Genomic DNA, 24,368 nt, shown 5'->3' on the forward strand with positions numbered 1-24,368 from the left:
CATATGTAAGCTTTTCTGCTGAACGCCCCGAAAGAGACTGCGTTTATATTTTTATTATATATTCCCGAACTGCTGTTCCCTCTGTATTATTTACGTTCACACGGGCAGGAGCGGAGGCTGCCCCTCGGCCGGGAGCCTTCCTTTACGGTACCCGGGACCAAGAAGCCGAGCCCCGGGCCCGTCCCGTCCCCTGCCGCGGCCGAGCCCCTCAGCGCCCTGCCACCGCCCCGGGGGCGGGCCGGGGCCTCACCGCCCAATGCGGCGCCGCCGCCCCCTCTCCGCGCCGCTGGGGAGCGCCCAATGGCGGCGGCCCCGCGCTGCCGACGCCGGGCCCGGGGCGGGCCGGGGGCCGCTGCTTGCGCCGGCCGAGCCCAGCGGAGCCCAGCCCGGTCCCACGGCGGCGGCGCGTCCCCGGAGAGCGGCACCGCGCAGGTAGGGGGAAGCCGGGGGACGGGGGGGATCGGGGTTAGCTCCGCCTTTACCAAGGGGAGAGCACCGGGCTCCCGGCTGTCAGCTCCTGCCCCGGCCCCTGCGGGGCAGCGGTGGGGTCCTGCCGTGCTCGGCCGGTGTCCGCATGAGGGGTGCTGCGGTGGAAGGCAGCGCTGCCGCTCCTCTCCTGCGGGCTGCCTCGATACCCCGTGTAAGCTGCAGGGTAGGAAGGCACGGACAGCAGGTTTCCGTGCAGGGTGCCGCTCTGTGCTGACTGACATCCAGCCCCTTCGCTCCTGCTTCCCCGAGTTAAATGCCCCTTGTGCTCGGTGCCTGCGCTGCGCCCCGTTGGTTCCCGTTAATAATTTTGTTGCCTGGTTTGCTGCCATCAGGCTCAGCTGTTGTCCCGCGGTACAATCTTTGTGTGTGTGTGACTGGAGCTTTTCAAAGAGAAACAAATGAAGAAATAACGCTGGGCAGCCTGACGAGGTCAGGTGGTGCTTCACAGCTCGCTGCTTCCAGGGCTTGCTTGGGCTTTCTCATGGCAGTTATCCTTGGAGTAAGTTCGCTGTCTTGGTTTGAGGGCACTTTTAGGTTTTTCAAGGAAAAAATTGGCAAACATGAGCATTTCTGTACTCGTGAATCATCCATGAATCATTCCTGTCTTCTGTGAAATTGTGTTTTGTAAACTTACTAGTTTGGGCAAGTAAACTGCAAACCATAGGATGCTTGCAAAACGCGTACATTCACCGCCTGTTGTGTGTGACTGGTTTCTTTTTTTCTTTATCTGCCTAGCTGAGTGAAATTTACCTTGTGTAATATGCACGTGAGCTCTGGACTTTGCCTTAATATTTTCCAGTTAAACGAATTTGTTAGTAGATCAGGTTTGTGTTGCCACAAATAAGACCAGTTACTGCAGTGGGTTCTATTACATGGGATTTTGCAATGCACGCTATTTTCCCAAACACTTCGCCTCCAAGTAGCTAGCTTATCTCTTCTCCAAAAGTTTCAGTCTTGATTATAACCTGAAGTGGTATTTGTTATGAATTACGTTTGATCTGTAATGCCGTGACTTTGTCAGCTAACAATCTTTGTGGTTTTCTGTATAATGTTAGTTATTTCATGATAACTTCTCTGGAGACCTCAAGTACAAAGCAAATCACAGTAGTTCTCAAAGAGCTAATGTATCGTTTTGCCTACATATGGGAACGCAGCTGGCAAATGTAATGATCTCTGCTCTTCTTATACTTGTAGCTTTTAAATTATTTCTAAAACATGAAAGCCATCAAGCACATGACCTTTAAACTTTCCGGGAAGAGAAATGGCCAAATTTTTCTCTCCCACATTGCGCTGTGTCTCAGTTCAGACTCGCTGTAGCCTCTTATGGTTCACACCCTTAGTTAGCATTAAGAACTTGCCAGCACATTTTGGTCTTTAGGCTGCAGATTTCTCCTTTGTGTGAGTTCCTTGGATCCCTAATTGTATGGGTAGCATAATTACTATCCTGTTATGTGGTTGGTTTAGGTAAAAGTCCAAAGGCTGTGATGTGCAAAAGTGACAGCTGCATCTCGATAGTGCCCAGTTTTCACTCTGGAGCCCTTGTTTGTGCTACCTTGCCAGCTACCCTGTTAAGAAGTAGCAGCTGGTACAGTTCCCTGGTTGAGAAACCCAGACTGTGTGTGGGTTAAAACCATATTGTGAGTGGGCTAAACACATCGTGTTTAGAGTCCTTAATTTTCAGCTATCTCAAGTCTGGCATCAGCAAACGAGGCTGAGAAATAGTATCGATGTATGCTAGAAATCTCGCAAGCTGTTCTGCTCTACCAGGCTTCTGTTGCCCCTCTTGCAGAAGCGATGACTTTTCCAGTCAGAGAGGGGTTGCCAAGATGGCATTCACTAAAGGACCACAGCTCGTAGATTCCCTGTCCCTGGCGCTCTGCTCCTGCTTCCTCTTGCAGCCTTTAACCCGTGTATTGTGCTGAGGCTTTGTGCAAAGCAGGCATCATGGTCTCCGCCAGTAGACAACGAACAGCGTAAATGAATTCTAAACTGCTGAAAAGCCCTATGCCTAAAGGCAGGCTGTGAAAGTAAAGCCTTCAGCATCACTCTGAAGCTTTTCAACAACATTAGCTTTCTCTTTGAAAATGGAAAAGTTTAACTAAAAAGAGAAGAAGAAAGCATCATCATCAAAGAAGGTATACACACCTATAAAGATTCACGTGGTGGCAGCAATCTTCTAACCCAATCTTGCCAAGTTAAAGAGCTGGGTATGTCTGAGCCAATCGCTTAGGATTGCTCTGCTGTCAGCTAGGAAAGGAGAGCCTTTAGAAGGAACTTCTCAGGCATTTTTTTCTGAAATGCTAGTTGTATTATTTAAAAAAAAGAAATCCATAAGGTACTCAATGGCAAAACCAGATGTTTTTTGTCCTCTGATTTCTTAATATGTTTTCTTTGTTGCATAACCATGCTGCATAGTGTCCTAAAGGATAGCTAGTTCTGCTAATGGATGCAATAACTTTACAGCCATTTAACCTCAAGGAAGGAATGCCTGTCTTTGTATGCTTTGGATACAAGCACGTGTTGTCTTCAGCAGTATGGCTGTAGCTGTGACCTGGTTAACGTGAATCTTAGGAAACACAGCTACAAGTGTTACAGCTCATACATCTGGACATTTGTCAAGAGGGGGACTTTAAGTTTTGCTCCTCTTAGATGGTGAAAGTTTTGCCAGAATCTCAGCCAGGGCCAGAATTTCATCTGAAGGGAGCAATCTTATCTATAGACACCCAAGTGGGGTTTACAAATCCCTGTTTACTTATGCTATCAATTTTCACTGTTCATCTTCTAAATTTGCAAATAAAGTGAGCTGAGTGGAAGATCCTATCACTTTCAAAACTTTAGGATGTAAAATTTCATAGACTGAGATTGGACAGGAAAAAAAAAAAGAGAAAGTGCCATCCCTTTCTGAAAAACTACGGATGTATCTGCATTAGTGTATTGGTTACAACAAGAGCACACTTTCAAAATGAACGTCCCAATAATCCATGCTTGACTGCAGTTTACTTTGCATCTCAGAGTACATCAACTGATTTTGCTTTGGCTGAAACGAAGCCAGAAGACGTATTACTCCAGGCGCTCATTTAATGTACTCCAAGCGCTAATGCAAATTCAATCCACAGGATCAGACTAGAGATAATTTGAAGTAAAAGCCTTTAAGAAGTAATGTGAAAGCTGTCCCTTAATGCCAAGTATTTCACCCTACAGCTCTGCTCCTATTGATAAGGTTAATATAAGCATAGGATATATCATCTTGAACAGCTTGTTTGCACTTTTTTATTTATTTAACATATTCCTTGATGTATATTTACATATCATGGGAACACATGTGGGAAAAACATCAAAGCATAATGGTTTAAAAAACGTAAGAGATGAAATTAACACGTGTCCCTTGGATAGCAATATAAACAAATAGTGCTTTATTAATAGAATATACTTTTATAGAAAGTAGGTTACTGAGATGTGTAGGTTTCTTAAAATCACTTCTATACAGCTGTTGAAAGGGAGCCATAAATTAAAGAGCTTTTGCCCTCACCTGTCCCCAAATCCTTCGTATGTGCTTTTCTGACACTAAGTATCTCCTAAAATGTTGAAAACATGCTGGAGTTGGGTACTGGTACAACGTTATTTTTGGCTGAGCTTCAGGTGCCCTAATGTAGGTGTGCAAAAGACATATGAGCCTAAGTTGGTTGCCTTAGGCTTTCTGGAGGGGGATTCACCTTGTTCTAAAATAGATCAGATGAAGGGTACTCTGGGGGTGTCATCTTCCTTGTATTAACTATAAACAGAGCATCAGATGACTGCTTAGATATCTAACTCTGGGTGTCCAGAGTTGAATGAAATGTGATTCATCTCCATTTGTTAAGGTAACCGAACTAAATGTCTTAGCACTATCATTTTGGCTTGAAACTGAGGATGGAATTGACTGGTACACTTTGAGATCCTATGATGGTGCTGTAGTCATCCAAAACTGTTGTCGTATTCAAAGAGCAGACAGTGGATGCTGGAGCACTGATTCAAAGCAGAGCTCCTGTGCTCCATGGGCAGCAGACCTGCCTGGTGTGCTGGAGAAATAGGATCTGGTTTTGGAGTTGTTTCTTGTTTCATTATGCTCTTTTAGGCCAAGTTCTAGCCAGTATTTGTAGATGTGAATATTTATAGAAGCTGTGGGCTTTTGGGTTTGCCAGCTGAGAGACGAAATGAAAGACTTATCTTTAATTTACTCTTGAAAATGGGGGGTGAGTATGCGATACAGTAATTTTCTTTTTTTGCTATCTAAAGCAGAGGCCTCTCGTGAACAGAAGGTACCATTTTGCAGGACTATGTGGTGGTTTTGTGGTCATGTGGGTGATTGAGGCACATGGAAATAGCCCTACTAAGCATTTTGGAAGAGAATAAGTATTAATAGCTGCATAACTGAAACTCGACCTGGTCAAGCTCCATAGCACAGGGCCAGTTTATTTTTCTAATAAAGTGGTTTTAGTGGAGCAGCTGTAGGGAAGAATTTGGCCTATGAAGTTTAATGATTAGTTGCTGTTTAATTACTAGCTTCTCCTTGAGGACAGAAACTTACCACCAGAAATGCTCCAGCTTCTCTCATCCTTGCCATATTATTTCCAGTTCACTGAAGTTTAAATACTTGCCTGGCTAAAATTATATCCCATATGTAAAAAATTATATGTGGTGCAAACATCAGGTGTGTGTTCCTACATATCATTCCAAATTATAAGGTATTCGGTTCAGCATGAGGAATAAAAGCTCAGTGGGTATCTGGGAGCATATTTTTTTGGTATGCACTGCCAGAATCTCAAATGTCACTGAAGGAGGTAGACTGGTAGAATAGGCTGGGCAAGTTCAGGCTTTTCCCCTCCTCCTAAGTAACTCATCTCTGTGACTTCCACAATGTAATTGGCCAAATTTCTGAAAGGAGGCAGCTGTATTGGTTTATCACACTACTTATATGCTCAGAGTTTGACACCAGCATATCAATGTTCACTTTTTTTTTATTTTTCCCAGAAAAGATTGCAAATACTCCCTGTATTCAGTCCAAGCTGTTGAAAGGAAAATGCTTGGAGCTAAGACTAATTGAGGGTGGCCATGATCTTTTGGGAGCTGCAGCTCCAAACAGCTGGATTAAACTTTCCTGTGACACTGAAATGAGTGCTAACTTTAAGGTTTTAATCCCTTCCTTTCAGGAATTTTGTTTGTCTTGAAGAAAAGTAACTTCTTCTAATTCTGCTCAATTCCAGTAGTTCACAACGTGCTTTTGTTTTTCTGTGTAAATGGGGCTGGAATCAGGTTTACAGCCCTGGTACAGGGAGTTACTGCCAGGCCTGGTAACAGCAATTGAGAGTCTCAGTCCCTTTGTGGATCTGTGCCTCTATGAAAGACGGAGGTAAATATCTCAAATATTTTAAAATCTTCTTGTCTGCATCCCATTTGAAAAACTGGTACACTGGGTAGGGAGTCTTTGCCAAAAAGCTACTGCAGGTTCCTAAGAGCTGGAAAGTGCTTTAATGCTGCCTTAACGTTACCTTGGACTGGTAGGTTCATTATATCGCTTCCAGATATCATCATGCTGTGCAACTGAGACGTGTCATGGGCTGAGGAGCAGAATAACCATGTTTGCTTAAGGCTGTGTTGGGCTGGGTGCGGAGGTGGGGTAACCTGGCTGCATTACTTCCATTTCAAGAGCAGGCTCAGTCAGTAAGCAGCCATGCAGTCAATCATACATCACTTCTGGTAACATTACCTGATAGAAATGTCGTAAAGGACAACGTTCAGATTCCAAACCTATTCTAGCAGAGGCCTTGTGTGTATTACCTGAGTGTCCAGCAGCCATCTCCATGTCCATGGTGCATTGTAGTGATTTCTCAGTGAAGTGAGTGAAGTCTTCATGAAGTTCTTTCTGCTTTGTGTTTGTGACCAGAATTCAGAGTCTTCAAGACAACAGTAAGCCTGTCTTAAACTTCTGGGGGTTTCGGAGGGAGGGGTTGTCGGACTTTTTTTATATTTCTTTTTCAACTGTGTTGCTCTACTTAAGCACAGAGATATCAGAAAACAAGTCATGTGTAAATCAGACCTGGTGCTTTTAAAGATCATTACCTTTGGGGATACATGTTGTCTAACAGTACCCAGAAAGGTAACATGGATGAAATTCTTGTCTAAAAGTTTGGAAGGTAAAATACTCCATTAGCCAAGTCCAGCTGAGAGCTGAATATGCTCACGACTCAACTTGTCCTGCTATGCAACTTTCATCTAAATGTTTTGGTTTCCTTGTGTGTAATTTGAAAGTATAGATAAGTAAAGCATACTTTGTTAGATATACAGAGTGCCTGGTCACCTAATACAGTTCAACTTCACATGATTTAATGGTAAATTGATTTGGTATAGGCAACTGAAGCATTTTGCATCCTCAAAGTGTGGAATTTTGAAGGATCAAATGACATTCTCATTTCTTTGTGAACGCTGGAGATTTTTTTCTATATCTCTGAATAATTATTTGTGTCATTTTATATTTTGTGCATTGCGCACAAGTACATGTACGTGCAGTGCTTGTATACCACTGGCAGGAGCCAGGCACAGAAGCAGCAGTCACTGCAGAAGCACCCCCAGCAAACAGCTCGCTCCACGGCCTACCTTCTCCCCCAGGTGTCTATGCAGCTCTGTCAGTGTGCCTATAATGCAGTGCTCCCTGCTATCCCTTTTCTTGACGGTTTTCTTGAGCAATAGCGCCCTAGCTGATGAGTGAGTAGCCATTGTCTATTCCTTTTTTTCATCCTTGATCACTGTTTTATGATCTGCTGACTGCTGGCCTGCAAGTGTGTTGGCACAGTGACTGTCGGAGCTGTTCCAAGCACTGTGAGACCAGGGGCTAGTATCAGCCACTCCTTTGGGAGCTGGATTACACGAATTTCAGTGCATAATACTGCCCATGTGTCACCATCCTGAATGCCTTGCAACTGGGCATTAGTACCCAATTAAAAGACGAGCATCTCACGGAAGCCGTACAATAATGTTGGCATTAACTGTCCTGCGGTACTTGATGCTGTTGAGCATGAGGTGAAATTAGTCCTTGTTGCTGTTGTTGTTATGCACACTATGCTCCTCTTGTAGCTTCCTCAGCAAAATGCTGAGTGTAATTAAAAAAAAAAAAAAAAGTGATTTGCTGCCTCCATATACCGCAGGGGTCCACCTCTCACTGTGTACTCCTGCAGAGTTTACATGACCTCATGTGGATACATGGCAATGTATCTTGGCTGCCTTTCCTGGAACGCGTGGAGCTGCATGCTGGCTCACCAGCGCAGCTAGCTATCAGGGGAGTAGCACCATAAGGGTGATGAGCAGCTGCTGCTCACTGAAGCGGATGATGACAAAGAGTTGGTACTTTGAAAGCAGGAAATTTGGAACTTCATACACAGCAAAAGGCTCTGCCCTTTTGCACCTGAGGAGAAGAAACCTTTGGCGTTCTATTCCCCAAGAACTTCCAGAAGATGAGTAATGCTGAGGAATGAGTATTTACCTCTACTACCATCTTACTGACCCTGCTGACTATGTAAGGGCCTGCTGACAGAGATATTCCAAAACAGGTTCTTATTTTCTCCACTGAATCGAGTTTTATTTTTATTGACATCAATGTGCTTTCTCATATGCTTTGTTCTACACTTAGTATACCACACACTCTTATTTCATGTTTTGACCATTGTTAAACAAATACAATTGCACACAAATGTATTAGACAGTAGTAATGCATACAAATGTATTAGTAGTAATGCAAGCATACTATTTACCATGTAAGAATTTGACTTGACAAGGTCTTTGTTTATACTTTTTATATTTTTTTTTCTAATGGCGTATAAAATACTGGGTCCCTTTGCTCATGCACGTTTTTCTTCCAGAGATACTTTTCTTTCTCTTAAAATGGGGTAGTCATGCTAAATGATCAGCACCATCAAGTCTAATGGGCCTATATTTAGAGTGTCTAAAATAGAGAGTGACAACAAACATGGTATTTGTGGGTTGCCCTGAAGGACTGCAGTGTCCTGGCATCATACTAAATTGCATAATCTCAGCTGGCTCTCCAGACACTGGAAACGAGGAAGGACCAGTTGGATCATCTAAGGAATTTTCTGCCAGGGCAAGCTTGTTCCCTGTGATACCTCTTCCAGAGTATTGTATTTTGTCTGGCTTTAAATAATTAAGAGGGAATTCCTCAAACTGGAAGACAGCCTCACATTTTAAGATTGCTTTTTTACATAGCGCTCAAAATGGTATCTCCCTTACAGTGAAGATCCCTTTTTAAACTTGATTCCTTTGAGAGGTATTGTTGCTACTGCTTTGAAGTTATCAAAGATGTTATATAGATGTATAGTTACATAGAAATTTTTTGCATATATAGTTAATTATATGGAAGTATGAGGAAAACTTGAACAGAACACGGCTTTCTGGTTCAATATTCCTAGTCCCATTTTCCAGCCAGCATTTAGCACAGGCAAACTTCTTTGCTTTCTTTCAGGGCTGCATCGCTTCCTCAATGGTCCTTGTTTTTCTGCTGCTTCACAGTTGGATTCTGTTTTTTTTCGCTCACTCAGAATCTGTTCTCCTGTTCTGTACATACTGACAGCTCAGCTAGATGAATACCCATCCTCTCTGTAGGCATTCAGCCTCCAGTGAAGCATCTCTGCCTACACAATCCGGTTTCTGCCTTGTCTTGAATGTGACTAGTGTTTGAGGGCTTGACTTTTTTTTCATGCTCCCTTAGTCCAAAATAAGTATAACTAATACTGATTGATAGCAACTAATTGTACCCACCGTTTTTAGAAAAGATTTTTTTCACCTAATTTCTAGCATAAACCACAGCATGACCTTAGTTGCAATTCGACTGAAACCAGTCCTGAGGTGTTGAAAGAATTATGCTGGCTCTCCTTTCACTGACGGAGGCGATACACAGTGAACACTGGTAAAGCACTAATTTGTTGCAAGGTCTGTAGGCAATGCTAGGATGTTAGTATCTGGCTGAACAGGCTGACATTTCGTGCAAGCCAGCATGCGAGTTTACTAGAACAGTGTTTATCATCCAGTGCTGTATTTCAGTAAACTTACGATCACTTACTTCCCTGTTTCTTTTGTTACTAGCCCCAGTTTAGAAGAAGGATATGTACAGGCAGGGCTTTGTGATCTGTGCTCACCTCATGACATCTGTCTTCAGTGATAGCAGACTGCGGTGACATAGTTGGTTCAGGGGTGATTAATTGTACAACCCTGCTTTTAACTTCACTTAGATAACTTAAAAAAAAAAAGAATGAAGAAAAAACACGCCTTGATAATCATCACAGCAGCAAATAAAGTACAATAGCTTTTGGAGGATTTAGTAAATGGAATATATCTGCATTGCTTGGCTACGTGATTTAGACAAGAACATATGACAGTGTCTGTATCAGATGTGCAAACAAGGGTGCTCAGTAGGAGCTTTCTTTTGATAAATATGTTCCTTGTATGAATCACTTTATTGGGTTTGAAAGAAGAAAGCAGTTTTTAAAGCCATTTTCCTCCCATATTACAGATTAGAATGTCTCTTATGATAGTGTTATCACAGAATCACAGAATGGCCCCAGTTGGAAGGGACCTTAAAGATGATCTAACTCCAACCCCCTGCCATAGGCAGGAACACCTCCCACTAGATCAGGTAGTCCAGGGCCTCATCTAACCTGGCCTTGAGCAACTCCAGGGATGGGGCATCCATATCTTCTCTGGGCAGCCTGTTCCAGGGCCTCAGCACCCTCTGTGTGAAGAATTTCCTCCTAACCTCTAATCTAAATCTCCCCTCTTTTAGTTAAAAACCATCCCCCCTTGTCCTACTATTATCTGACCAAGCAAAAAACAACTTTCTTCATATTTTTTATAACCCCCCATTTAGTATTGAAAGGCTGCAATAAAGTCACCCCAGAGCCTTCTCTTCTCAAGGCCAAACAGCCCCAGCTCTCTCAGCCTTTCTTCACAGGAGAGGTGCTCCAGCCCCCTGGTTGTCTTTGTGGCCCTCCTCTGGACCTGCTCTGACAGCCCCACATCCTTTGTGTGCTGGGGACCCAGACCTGGATGCAGCACACCAAGTGGGGCCTCACAAGGGCAGAGCAAAGGGGGACAATCGCCTCCCTCAACCTGCTATGTTATGTTGAGTAATAGTTGTGACTACTGCAAATTCACAATCCCAAAGCAGAATATATTAACCTTTCACAAGATAAAATGAGTATGTGTCAGAGAAAGAGAGAGACCATTGTTTTCTCAACAGCTTAAATACCCTGGTGTTGATAGCAGGAGAAAAACTTAGGTGTTCTCTCTGAAAAACAGAGGAGCTTCTGCCACAGATAAACTGTGATGTAGAGAAAACAGCAGCTGTTGACCTTTCAGATATTAGACTTGGCACAAGTATTCCTGAGGGAGATGCTTATGGCTTCCTTACCGGCACGTCACTTACAGATTCTCTTTTCTTACTGTCACCAAATGTGAGCTTCCAGCATAGCTGAGCTGTATGTTTGTGGGGCATGGTTGTATGTGTGGGTGGGTTTTTGTGGTCAAGGGAAAATAAGGGCATTTCAGGTCACCTAAACTTTAACACTAGTTTCAGACTTGCAGTCTGAATTTAGGCAGATCAGTTTGGAATAATTGGGTATAGCTGTTAGTGTGGCTGCACTAGGTCCTGTTCTCAGAGAGACCCTCACCGCTCTTCTGTCATCCAGTATGCCAGATGGCTCTAGTTACCTTCAGTACCACACTGCCTCACTCCATCTCGGTCTAAAATTGCCATCTGTATCATCAACCCATAGGACAGTGGCAGTAACCTACCTTGTAATGGCCTGAAGTGAGATTGACCAAGCTCTGAGCACACAGTGCTATCAGGGCTCTCAGTACTGTTCCCTTAGTAGTAATCTGTAGTGGGCAAAGACATTGCTGCTTCCAGGGAGGCTGGAGGAGCTTCACAAGTGAGCTGTTTTGGCTCCCTCTGAACCCTAGTTTTTCCTTACCTATTGAGAACTTTCATTATATGAGTCTCATATGCACAGATAATGACTGAACTTAAGCTAAATCTGAAATCGTGGAACTCGTGTAATGGCACGTATGACAGTAAGTAAAACCGGGGCAAGTTCTAAAACATGCCAGAAATTTCCTTATGGCAATTTATAAACTGGGGGAGCTTTGTACGTGGAAAAAATATGATTGTCAGTATCAGGAAATATGTAGAATAATTAAACATGACTTACTCCTGTCATTATCTAGGTTATTCGTAAGGTAATCTTTTCTCAGGCATTTAGACAGAAGCTGGTGTAATGATTTTTCAGTAATAATAAAATTCAGTTCCTTTATTTCATTGCATTTCTTTTGGGTATCTTTTTTCTTGTCATTTGTCACTGGTTTTGTTTTTGTTGTGGCACCCTGATGTACTTAGAACTTTCTTTTGAGGCTTGAGAACAGATTTCCAATTTGGAGTTTGTTTATTATTCAGGTCATGATGTGCTGATGGTCGCTGCTTGTTGCACGCCAAGTTGAGAGGAAAAAACATGAGCTCTCACTCATTTGGAAATGTGCCCAAGGCAGCAATCATTCCGCAGTTCATGCTATTAGAGTTGTTTTGTCTGTAGAGGTTTGCCAAACAGACGTGGTCAAGATAAAATTACGTATTTTTCCTTGAGACTTTGATGCAGTTTATGAAACTTGATTGTTACATCCAAAGTCGTAGTCATTTCTTCTTTGCTGTCCCTGTGGCTTAATTTCTTTTTCTGCTACCTGTAGCATAACTTGTTTATTTTTTTCCCTTCCATTGTCTCCTACAATGACTGAATGCAAGCTACAGTAACCAGTTATTGTTTAGGTCCTTGGGATTGTATGGGAATGTATAAGCAAGAAAAATTGTATCATGTATGGATCACAAGATTTTTAGTGCTGCTGCTGTTTAAGACGATATACTTAGTCTTTATAAATTTAGATGAAACTTGCTATACATACTGCATTTGCAAAGCAATTCCCGAGTTTAATCATCTTGGGTTTTTATTCTATTTTGTTTGTTTTTGTTTTCCCATCTAACTGTACTCTAGTGAGCTCTGGGTAGTGGTGATAAAGCCTGCTGCAGTATGCATCATATGTATGTAACTTGAAGCAGTTGAAGAAATGATCCTTAGTGCTTAAAATGATTAAATGTGCTAAGCTGTTTCTGTTGAAAGCAGTTGAAATGTACTGAGAATCAATGACTGAGTTTGCTGTCTCACTATGTGAGTAGCTAATTTACTTTGATAGCGTTTCTGTAAATATACCATGTAATTGTAGCTAATTCTGAAGTATCTCAGTGGTGCCATGAACTGCTACTACTGTTAGTGTTTGTATTCACATAGTGGTAAAAGTTCAAATTAAAGTGCAGGCTCAGCGTGCAAGGTGCTGGGTATGAGACTCCTGATAATTAAGAAGATAATTACATAACTTGCTCACATATTATATTGTTGGCTTAGCAAAGAAATGGAGAAGGGTATTTCCTTTTATCTGTTGCTAGAGCAAAGGTATACAAAAGGAGAGACAAGTAACTGTGTCACGAGAAGAAATGGCTAAAAACTGAATTTACAGAGATCAGAAAGGAGATGTTTCTAGTTATAAAAGCAGTCTATCATGTTAAAATGAACATTCATCAGTATTAGAAAGGGATTATGTAAAGTCATCAATAAAAACATCAGGAGGATTACACAGCCAGTAAGTTTTATTCCAGCTCTGTAATATTCGGAGAACTGGAAATAACTGTCACCCATTTGTCACTCAGAATTGCATACCCCAGTGTGAAAGCGTTAAGCAAAAAAGGGAAACTTGAAGCAGAGATTTAAGCCTGTTAGAGTTTTAAGATCTTGTGGTCAAAGTGCTGCACTGGAATTGATGGTAAGGATCACTGGGATCAGTGCTTATAACATCTAGCGTTGTGTCATATTTACGATGTAGTAGTCAAACACCTTCACAAATTTTTGAATTACAAACTTTTGACAAAAATCTGATAAATTAGTTCACTTTTTTTTTTTTCCTAATTCCGCACCAAAAGCTTAATCCACGTAACGCAAATCCAGAAGTAACAAAATCTATACTGACGTGAATTCCATTTACGTACAGAGGTGTATTGCTGGCCTCAGAATATTTTGATCCAAGAAATGTGTTTCCATCTCCTTTTGTTTGAGCTGCACAGCATAAAATTTTGCTTTAACTGTAGTTCCCTTAAAGTAAAGGAGAACCGTTTTGTTCCCAATCTAGGCTCCAAAATCCATAGTTCTAGGAATACCTATAGATGCTTGGGCATTCTAAAGGATAGGGAGAAAAATTTTAAAATTCTCTTAGAGTGTTCTCTGCATTGTTTAAGTAGTGGGTGCTGATTGCTTTGCTAAGGAAAGGACTCAGATTTATCCGTATTGTAAAATGGATCCCTAAAGAAGCTTTACCTCTAGTAGTTCTGCAAATTGTAGCACCGTTTTATTAACTGAATGCATAGTGGCATTGGTAGCACACTGGCTAAAGCTCCTTGTTTCATAATGGGTTGGCTTGGGGTATTTCACTGGGGATGATTTTGGAAAGCAAAGAGAACTAAAAATAATTTGAGGTGAATTTATATCTTTTACATATAATCTGCATGGGAATTAGCTTCATGTTATTCATAATTGTGTTACAAGTGCTTAGGTCAGGTGGTGGGATTAGAGCTTTCTTCTGAAAGCCGAGAGTACAAAATGCTCCATGTTGTGTATTTTTTTCATCCTAACATTCATCCACAGAGTGCCTCTGCTCTGAAAATCTTTGACACGATAATCTTCTCAGGCTGTGTTTCCTTGCTTCCAGACTGCCTGTCTAAAAGCTGTGATAACCCTGCTAAGTCAACACAGTCATAGAATCATTAAGGTTGGAAAAGACCTCCAAGATCATCCAGTCCAACCATCCCCCTACCACCAATATTACCCACAAAACCATGTCCCTAAGCACCGGATCCAAACTTTCCTTGAACACCCCCAGGGATGGTGACTCCAACACCTCCTTGGGCAATCCATTCCAATGCCTAACTACTCTTTCTGAGAAGAAACGTCTCCTAATTTCTAACCGAAACTTCACTTGGTGCAACTTGAAATTCCCTGTAGTCCTATCACTAGTTATCTGTGAGAAGAGGACGACCCCCAGCTCCCCACAACTTCCTGAAGTAGTTGTAGAGAGCAATAAGGTCTCCCCTGAGCCTTCTCTTCCCTAGACTAAACAACCCCAGCTGCTCCTCATAGGACTTGTGTTCCAGGCCCTTCACCAGCTTCGTAGCCCTGCTCTGGACACGCTTCAGGGCTTTGATGTCCTTCTTGTACTGAGGGGCCCAGAACTGAACACAGTAGTCAAGGTGCAGCCTCACCAGAGCAGAGCACAGGGGGACAATCTCCTCCCTGGTCCTGCTGGCCACACTACTCCTGACACAAGCCAGGATGCCGTTGGCCTTCTTGGCCACCTGGGCACACTGCTGGCGCATGTTCAGGTGAGCATTGACCAACACCTCCAGATCCTTTTTTTCTGCGCAGCTTTTGAGCCACTCTGCCCCAAGCCTGTAGTGTTGCATGGGGTTGTTGTGGCCAAAGTGCAGGACCCAGCACCCAGACATGTTGAACCTCATTGGATCAATGGGCAGAGGCCAACCTGCCCAGGTCCCTCTGCAGGGCCTTCATACCCTCTGGCAGATCAACACTTCCTTGGTGTCATCTTCAACCTTCTCCTTCATTCACCAAACTGGGAATTCTGTACAAAATTCTAGCAGCGGGGAAATTGTATAATTGGAGTACGCACTTAATGCTGTGCTTCATGGTCGCCTGATGTTTTTTCATTCTTACTATCTGTTGTAAGGTGTGTGTCTGCAGCATATACTGCATTTGTGTGGAGACCCAGAACCTCATTCAACAGTTTGATCTGGAATTGGGGCTGGGGCAGTCATTTCTCATGCTGTGACGTGAGGGTTTCTGTGGTGCTGAAATGAGGGGGTGCCTAGTAAAAACCCAGGAGTAAAACCAAACAGAACAAATCCAACTCCAGCCAACTATTCTTGACTGTTTTTTTGCTGTCTGGTATTGAGTGGATTTAGAAAGTATGCTTGTCCCAAGCCAGTAGAGTTTAAAAAAAAAAAAAAAAAAAGGCAAATCTATGCTAAAATAATGATATAATTCTCCCACATACCTGTACAGCTGAAACAGTTCATTTCCTTACCTTCTTCCAGGACTTTTTTTCCCTTGACATTTTAAAAAAAAAAAAAAAAAAAAAAAAAAGCTCTATTGGCGTCTGTGTGCATTAAAAGCAAAATAAACTGTTTTCTTTTTTCATTTCCTGTCATTTCATGCTTCCGTCAGGTTTTTTCCAGGAGAAAGGAGAGGCCAGTACTCAGTTGTTTAGGAAAATATGACTTAATTGGTCTCATGAGGAAAGTAAGATAGCAAGGTCAGCCTCTCCTCCCTTCACCTGGAGTCCCTGGGACCCTAAATGTCAGTTTATTCTTTTTCTCTTAGCTTACCTCTATGCTTAGTTTTGTGTTTTTTTTATTAAGAGCACCCAAAATCAATTCAGTCTCAGGCAGGGAAAAGCATCTGCCCACACTGCATGAATGAACCTGGAGTGGAACAACTCCAGGTCCCAGTACATGCTGGAGGCCACCCAGTTGGGGAGCAGCTCTGCAGAAAAGGCCCTGGGAGTCCTGGGGGACACCAAGCTGAACGTGAGTCAACAACGTGCTGTTGCTGCTGAAAAAGTTAACAGTATTTTTGGCTTGCGTTAGGCACAGTATTGCAAGTACATCAACAGAGGTGGTCCTTCTGCTTTACTCAGCACTGGTGAGGCCACACCTGGAGTGCTATGTCCAGTTCTGGGCCCCAGTACAAGAGAGACATGGACATACTGGGAACAGTTCAGTGGAGGGCTGCCAAGATGATCAGGGGCCTGGGGCACCTGACCTCTGAGGAGAGGCTGAGTTGGGACTGTTCAGCCTGGAGAAGAGAAGGAGGGATCTTACCAATGTCTATAAATAACTGAAGGGAGGGTGCAATGAAGATGGAGCCAGGCTCTTTTCAGTGGTGCCCAGTGCCAGGACAAGAGGCAGTGGGCACAAACTGGAATGCTTCAGAAAATGAATATGAACCCATGAATTCTCTCTGTTAGGTGTCAGGCTGTTGTGTGACTTTCAGGCTACTGAAGTTTTTGGCTCTTTAATGCAGCTCATATTTGCTGATGGGCCTTTACCCCTCCAATAACTTTGTGGCCTTGAATAGACTAATCATGCTGGAGCTATGGAATGATCTACCTTCTGCAGAAAATGCTTCAGGAGTCACTATATTTAAATATTGTTCTGTCCTTTGGACCTAAACAATGTTTAGAGTAAGGAGAAGCCTCAGTAAAATACCTGTTCTTGTACACCAATATGAAATTTCACCAAAAAATATATATATGCTAGCTGGGTGAGAGACAGAGATGCCTCGTAAAGCACATTAAAATAACCAAGTTTGAGTTTTAGTATTTTCAAGTACTTAAATACCTGAGTTTTAGTATTTTCAAGTACTTAAATACCATGGCAACAAGAGCTTCAGTACTTGTGGTGATTAGGGACAGAATTCCCACTCTTTCCTAGATAGAGGCAATAGTCCTCTGAGAGCTTTGAAGTGTTCTGCAAATCTGAGGCAGTCACGGGTGCTTGTAAAAGGAGAATTTCTCTCCCTAGGCCTGACCTTCCCAGCTATTAGCTGACAGTCAGAGTCCTTGGCAGCATCCCATCAGCTCTAGCAGACTCACAGATCTGTGTGGGGTACATCCCATTGAATAAAGTTGCTGATGCTGTCAAAGTGTTTGCTGGGCTACCACAAAATCGTGCTTAACTCCAGGCAAGGTTTAAGACATTGTTTTTTAAACTTAAAATCTGACATCAAACAGCAGTGTTGAAAGTGCAGCTAGCTGAGAAGGCATCTTTTCATGCCCAGACTGTGATGAGAGTCATGGGAAATATGTCCCAGTTCCAGAACTGGATACATAAATTTTATTGATAATGAGGCATGCAGCTTATTGCTAGCTCTTGACAAGGATCAGATATAAGTGGCAAACTGAACAAGGACATCACAGCACATTGGAATTGAGGATACATTGCATCATAACCAAAGTTCACTGGACTGGGGGGAATTCCCTGATAACTTCTCTTACAGGGTTTCTGAGAGACATAGATCCTTGAGTATGGAGTTGTTTTTGATGACTGACTGTTTTAACGTGAGGATATTTGAAGACCCTCGGAAGCTTTAATGAAGGAGTTGTTCAACTGTAGCCTTCCTCTAGTCACAGGTGACATTCCTCTCTTACGGATGGCAGCATTTTGACAGTACTGTGCCTGTGATAAATAGTGTCTTAACATTCTGTATTTTTAAAATAGTAGCACTGGTTTCTCCCATTTAATTTTCTAAAAAGCATTATTTAATCCTTTCTTAACAGCATTTGAAAAGAAAAGAAAGCACAAAGGAAGAGTTTATCTCTATTGGCTTATCTTCACTGTGCCTCTCTCCTGCTTCCTCCTTATAATCACCAAGTGAAGATGAGGAGCCTGCTGTGAATATGACGTCTCTGACTAGTGTCATTGCCTCCAACCAGTCTGAGTGGGTGTCCTTCGCAGATGAGCTACTCCTCCCGGTTAAGCCACGAGGTAAGGTACTTCTGATTTTCTTTGAATTGTTTAAGACCTTTTGTTTGATTTATTTGATTTATACTATCATATACATAGCATTGCATAGAGTATTATCATTTAGGATCATAGAGCTTGTCTTCTAAGTGGAAGCGATATGTGTAAAAGTTGAATTATGTCCTGTTACCCTGACGTAATATGAGAATTGGGTCCAAAAATGTAAAGCACTTTCCCACCTCTTAGCACAGATCTATTACATGGTTTGGGTCTGTCCTTGGAGATACAAGGCAATATCCAATTGACCATGAAGGAAATCTCACCTATTACAATTAGGTGCAAATCTATGCCCAGTGTTAGGTTAAAAGCTGTATTAGGTGAAGGAAAATTTTCCATGTACGTTCAAAGGCAAGTTTTAGAGGTTTCAATAAAAAAGATGAAGTAATGGTCATTCCTACCAATATTTCTGTTTTTTTTTCTTTGTCCTTTTTTTTTTTTTCTCTCTCTATTTTAGGTAGCACTGAGGCGCCTCTGGAAAAATGTTTTTCTTCTTCAGACACCTCCTCAGAAGAGAGCCATAATGTGGATGGAGAATTTCAGGACCTCTTCCATACAGAGACAGATGATGCAGGGGACAAGCCCAAAGAGGACTCTGCAGTGCTTGGGAACCATGTGTGTCCCAGAGCTGATCTGTCATCATCTATCAGAGCTTGGGTTCAGTTTGAAGATGCACCATGGACCAGTGCTTCAACCACCCATCCACAAGCAGGTGAGGCACATGCATGAAAAAGTCCATTCCTGTAACTTAACAAAATTCAGTGAGAGCCTACCAGATTTTTACCTTGCTCTTCAATCTCTGAGAGGTTGAATTTTGATTACTTTGTTCTATATTTTAACACAACTAATGTTGTCAGAGTTTCAAAATGGATCATAACATAGTTCTGGATTGATCTAGCAACATAAACACAATGTCTTTTCTTCATGGAAAAAATGAAAAGCTTCTGTGATTCATTCACCCTATATCTTGACCTTGGAGACTGCCGACATGCATTCTTGGGGAAACAATGCAGTGGTATTTGTAGTAGTGATGTTTGTTATGTACAGGTATGAACAGCCATCTGAAAAGTCTGAGCCATGTTTGCTCCTGTAATCTGGAACTGAAAGAATGTTGATTCCTGTCTGTGTTTGATGTCGTTATCTGCTCATAATCCCCACACTGCTTTTGCCAGAAGCTTAGAAAGACCAACTGCTAGTGTGGCAGTTCCATCAGGTTTTCTTTGCTGTCTTCTGATGCTCAAACACCTTGAGATTTACAAAGACAGCAGAAGTTGATCCTACCTCCAGGACTGCATATGTTTTTGTTCCTATGTAAAAGTTCTTTCTGACATGCTTCAAACATGCATGCAAAGCTTCTGGCTTATCTCCTCAGCTTGCATTAACTCATACAGCTATATAAGCTTCTAGCTTTTCTGTATGAACACACTTCTGTTCCTTCTCATAGAAGACTGCAGAATAATTACCCAAAGAAAACACTTAGTTTACTTTTTCATGCCTGAATTGAGATACTCTCTTAATAATACCACTTGGTTACTTCTAGTTATTAAGGTGGTTTTAAAAGTTACAGTTTCATTCTCCTCACTGAGTCCATCAAATATTCCCTGCAACGTAAATAATGCTTCTGTCAGAAAACTTGGATTAGCAGCTTTTAATTGGGCTTTAAGTTTTTTTCCATCAGCTCTCTTTGTGCGTCCTACAGGTTAGTCCACTGAAGACAGTGGTTAGAATTTTGTGCAGGACAGGTGGGGGAATCTTCAGGCAAATATTTTTTCTTTTAAGCTCTTCATTAGTCCTACTTACCTTTATGTTTGTTTTTTAATTGCTCTTAGTTGTAAATATTTACTGATCCAGGTGGAAAGGAGAGAAAGAATAGTACTCACAACTGTAAATCTGTAAAACTAAGGTGCTTTACCTCTCTATTTCACAGTTAGGTGAAAACAATACAGACCCTCCTACTTTCTCTTACTTGCACAGATACATACAGCCACATACTTTTTCAAATGTAGCTGTTGGTTGCTCTTACACCACATTTCCTTCCTACTGTGATGTCCTTGTTGACTGGAAAATCTTAAGTGCACCTTCTTATTAAACAACAACAAAAAAATTGATCAGACTAAAGAAGGGTAGCTGGAAAAAAAAATTAATTTGATGGTTTATTACTTGATTTCCTGTTCTTAAAGGGATGTGGCCAAGTTTCAAGGTCTGTGCTTAGCAAGAGCAGTGCCTCTTGGTTTGTATTTTCAGACACAGGATACAGGTTGTAGACAGAGCTCTTGGATATCCAAAAAGAGGTGGTCAGAGAAGACTGTTCAAAAACATGTCTGTTTTTAAAGAAAGCACCCATTTTTGCTCTGTAGTGCTTGGCCTAAGTGATCCATGCCACTGGAGGGATATTTGCACTCTAACTTTCAGCATCAGACTGAGATTAATGGAGGAGGATGGTTCCCCTGACAGGCATATTGTGAGCCTTGCTTTGTTACTCCCTGTAATCCCTGTGTGGGAGGCTGCTTTTCTCTACTTACTACATAGGAAGCCTAGGGAGATTTTTTTCTAAAATGAGGTGATGTGCATAACCTGAGTTTAAGATCCATATTTATGAGCCAGTCCCACTCCTCTTCTTCAAGGCCCCGTCATTTAAATGGCCAGACCAGCACAGCTGACAGCCACCAAAGGGGAGGTCACAGAGCATAAGAGATGACAGCTATTTGTTGCTGGCTGTCTGCTCCGAGGGGGTTTTGACAGCCAGAAGTAGGATAAACTTCAGGCTTGTTCTCAGTTAATTTGCAGTCACATCTTTTTTTGTGGGCAGCAGCAAAGCCAGAATATTTCTGCTACAACCGTGATACACTGACACGGTCTGTGGAAAGCCTGCGGTGACAGCAATTGTTCATTTCCAGTAGCAAACAGCCCACATGAGAACAATAGTGAATAGCCAGTTGGAGGGGAAGAGTAGGAACACCGACTATCAACAGCCAGATTGGTGTGAGAAGGATGGAGACGTTTTAAATCTGTTTCCTGTGTAGGCAGCTGTGAAGAGCGATGTCCTGAAGTCTCAGCATCCCCAGCCATGTTCCTGTCAGGGCTCCAGCACTTAGGAAATTGTCTGTCTGTCTCTCCACACTGAAGCATCTGCACAGATGACTAGACATTTACCCTAACCAATGGCCAGGCTGCCTGGAAGCACATTTTGAAAATCGATTGCAAAATGATGTTTCCAGAGCACCTTGAGAGCAGAGAGGACAGGTTCTAGCAGAGACAGACGCTGTCTTCTTCTGACCCTAGTGTCGTGATACTTCTGCACACGTTCCTCAGAAAGTGAATCTGTCCAAAAGTGATCACCATCTGGAAAAAATATTACTTTAAAAACGCAGCTACCACATGGTGGTTATCCTGTAGGAAATATGTTTAAAAGAAAAGCAAATCTAATGCTGGACCCTTGTTCTGGTAAAAGTGAAAACATTATTGAGGGAGCAGAAACCAGGGGGACTGATAGCAAGAAACAGGGATGAAAAGAATTCAGAAGATGAAAAGAAAGCATAAAAACTGAGGTGTAGCAATTAAAAACATACATTGTGAGCCTTAGAGTAGAAGTTGCTTTTGTTTAGGACATTTCTGTAAACCCTTCATTCTACCAGCTTCAGACAGAATAAATGCCTGAAACATTTGAAAAGCAAAATCTCTTACTTTCAAAATATTTCTGCCTTTCAGGTTTATGCATAGGTGACTGACAGCTGCATGGTCATGTGGCTTTCTCCCTGGGAAGCAGTAGCTCTTGAGTGAGGCCACAGAAATATTTAGTCACAGAAATGATGCATTGTGATGCCCTCTTCCACATTTCCCTTTTGCTGGAAAAAGAAGAAACATGATTTTTCTCATAGTTATTATCTGGCTAGTCAGACTCGTCAAACTGATACTGCAAAAATGAAAACTGGGATGTTTAGAAATCACCCAAATGTTCCTATCACAAACGTTACATAATCTGTAAATGATCACAGCCAGCCAGTGACATAACATTTGCATTTGTTATACAATGGGCTTTCAGCTAGCAATCTCATATTCTATGGGTGTTAGCTGCACCCTTGCATTCAATGAGGTATTCAGCAAAGCACCAAAATTAGAGCGAGGCAAGATCTATTACATCATCTGTTCCACCCCCACTCCTTCTTCCCGAGAGCTTTGTCTAGTTTTAAATGGCTCAAGTAACTTGGTCTCATACCATGTCCCTCGAGAGGCTGTCCCACAGTGAGACAAACCGCAGTTTAACCATTTCATGATGTTTTGTCTGAAAGTGGAAAGTACGTGCAGGACGAGGTCAGCAACTGAAAACGAGACAAACTGAGATGCTGTCTAAAAATGAAGAAAATCAGAGGTCCTGTGTGATAAGAAAAAAACAATGTTTATATTTAAAAAGGTTTATGGGAATACAGTGCAGGGATCAAGGAATATGTCCTCAAAACATCTAAAAGGAATGAATGCTTAACAGTAAATCTGTTAATTAAAATCCAAGCCAATGTATTAAGAACAAATGGATGCAGAAAAATAAAAATGCAAGTAGAAGGACACGTTGGAAAACACAGAAGGAAACACTTTGGGAAACAAGGAGTTGATTTTTCACTATTCTTTGCATGCTATGGGATTTGCATTTTCGGAACAGTTCTGTCCCTGGTCTTTCAACACAAACAGATTTCTGAGAACTGCTGCAACTGCAAGGCGTTTCCTCGGCATCTACTGACATTGGAGATTGAATTCCAAATTTCTAGGAAAAAAACTATATTATTTAGGATTTCTGTTTCAGAACTTCCAGGAGGCTGGAGAGCAGCAGGAGCATCTTAGGACAGGCCTTAGCATGCAGATGTTTGGTTCAGCTTGTCTTGCTTTTTGAGATTGATTGTTGTTTGACTCAGTATAGGGAAAAAATTTATAGTTTCAAGTTCAGGAACCTAACAGTGGTAGGTGGAAGTTGACTGTAGTAAGATCCTAAAGAATGCCTGTTACAGGAAAAGCTCTCTATGGTTACTGTTTTCCAAAATAAATGCCACTTTATTTATAAAAAAAATTATTCTTCCAAAGTGGCACAACTAACCTACAGTGAAATTAATTTGCCCTTATGTAGAAGTATTGTGCAATGATGTTCCAGTCAGTGTCACTCATTAGACAAAATTTGGGTTTGGAAAGCAACAAACAAAAAAGAATTACTATTATTACATAAGTATATGAATTATTAAATCCTATGTGTGTCCAAATTAGCCTGTTTTTTATATTGCTGACTGACTTTAACAAAACAAAAAAGGGCACCACTGCAAATTTACAGCTAAGACCTTTTTTATAAAACACACTTAGAAAAAGTGTGTCTTGTTACTGGTTCACATATAGAGCTCAGCGTTTAAGCGTGTCTTCTGTGTCCAATTGAGCATTGTCCATCAAAGCAACTTCAGGTAAGGTTTTAAGGTTTGCTTTTCAGATACCTCACACAATGTTTAACAAAAGGCCTGAGGGGCTGGCAGACTATAATCAGGTACTTGTCATCACTTCTTGACAGGCATCAAGCATGACACAGTGCAGAATTACTGGATGGAGAAGTGGGGCTTTTTAGGTTGTGTTACTATAAGATAGTTGTCAGTATGTGTGATGTGATAAGGAGATAGATATACTTTCAGCTCCTCGTCCTTCAGGATGACTACTCAGAAGCAGCTCAGTACATAGGCTCACAGCTGTACAAATATAAATAGATTAGTGCCTGCTTACCTGAGGGTAACAGCGCAGCTATATAAAGTAAATTTGTACTTAGCTGGCAAGGCAGGGAGCACTGTTTGCATAGTACGTCTATGCACACAGAAGGGTATGTTTTTCCATAACGAGATGGTGTCCCATCACACTGTTCTGATGGAGAGAGAGATAGAGAGAAATCCTCTTCAGTGTTAATTTGCCATTTTCTTCCAAAGTATTTGTCAGCCTGATAAAGGTTGGTTATGTGTTACATGCTGAGGCGAGAACCTCTGTATCTCAGGATGTTCTATAAACGCCAATTTGAGGTGCATTGAGATATTTGCTTGTTTAAAAGATAAACGTAGATTTACAAATTTAGCAAACAGTTATTATCCCAAGGTTAAATTAGACATTCTTTAGTTCAGGAAGATTTTTTACTGGATCT

At 41.8% G+C, this 24,368-nt stretch overlaps 1 protein-coding gene across 4 annotated transcripts in view; it reads left to right on the forward strand.

Moving 5' to 3' along the window:
- The first annotated feature begins 275 nt into the window (after positions 1 to 275).
- Positions 276 to 24,368, forward strand: part of STON2 (stonin 2) — a 77,069-nt gene continuing 52,976 nt past the window's right edge. For 2 of the 4 annotated variants that reach the window (XR_011096933.1, XR_011096934.1), the window contains exons 1-3: positions 276 to 432; positions 17,977 to 18,184; positions 18,675 to 18,929. Coding sequence is in view for 2 of the 4 variants with exons in the window: in XM_068683027.1 (XP_068539128.1) it covers positions 18,097 to 18,184; positions 18,675 to 18,929 (343 nt within the window). In the remaining 2 variants the exon portion in view is untranslated. Of the gene's footprint in view, positions 433 to 965; positions 989 to 17,976; positions 18,185 to 18,674; positions 18,930 to 24,368 lie in introns of those variants that run through there. The other 2 variants (XM_068683027.1, XM_068683028.1) reach the window with 2 other exon arrangements.

The sequence above is a fragment of the Anas acuta genome, chromosome 5 (genome assembly GCF_963932015.1).
Source record: "Anas acuta chromosome 5, bAnaAcu1.1, whole genome shotgun sequence".
NCBI lineage: Eukaryota > Metazoa > Chordata > Aves > Anseriformes > Anatidae > Anas > Anas acuta.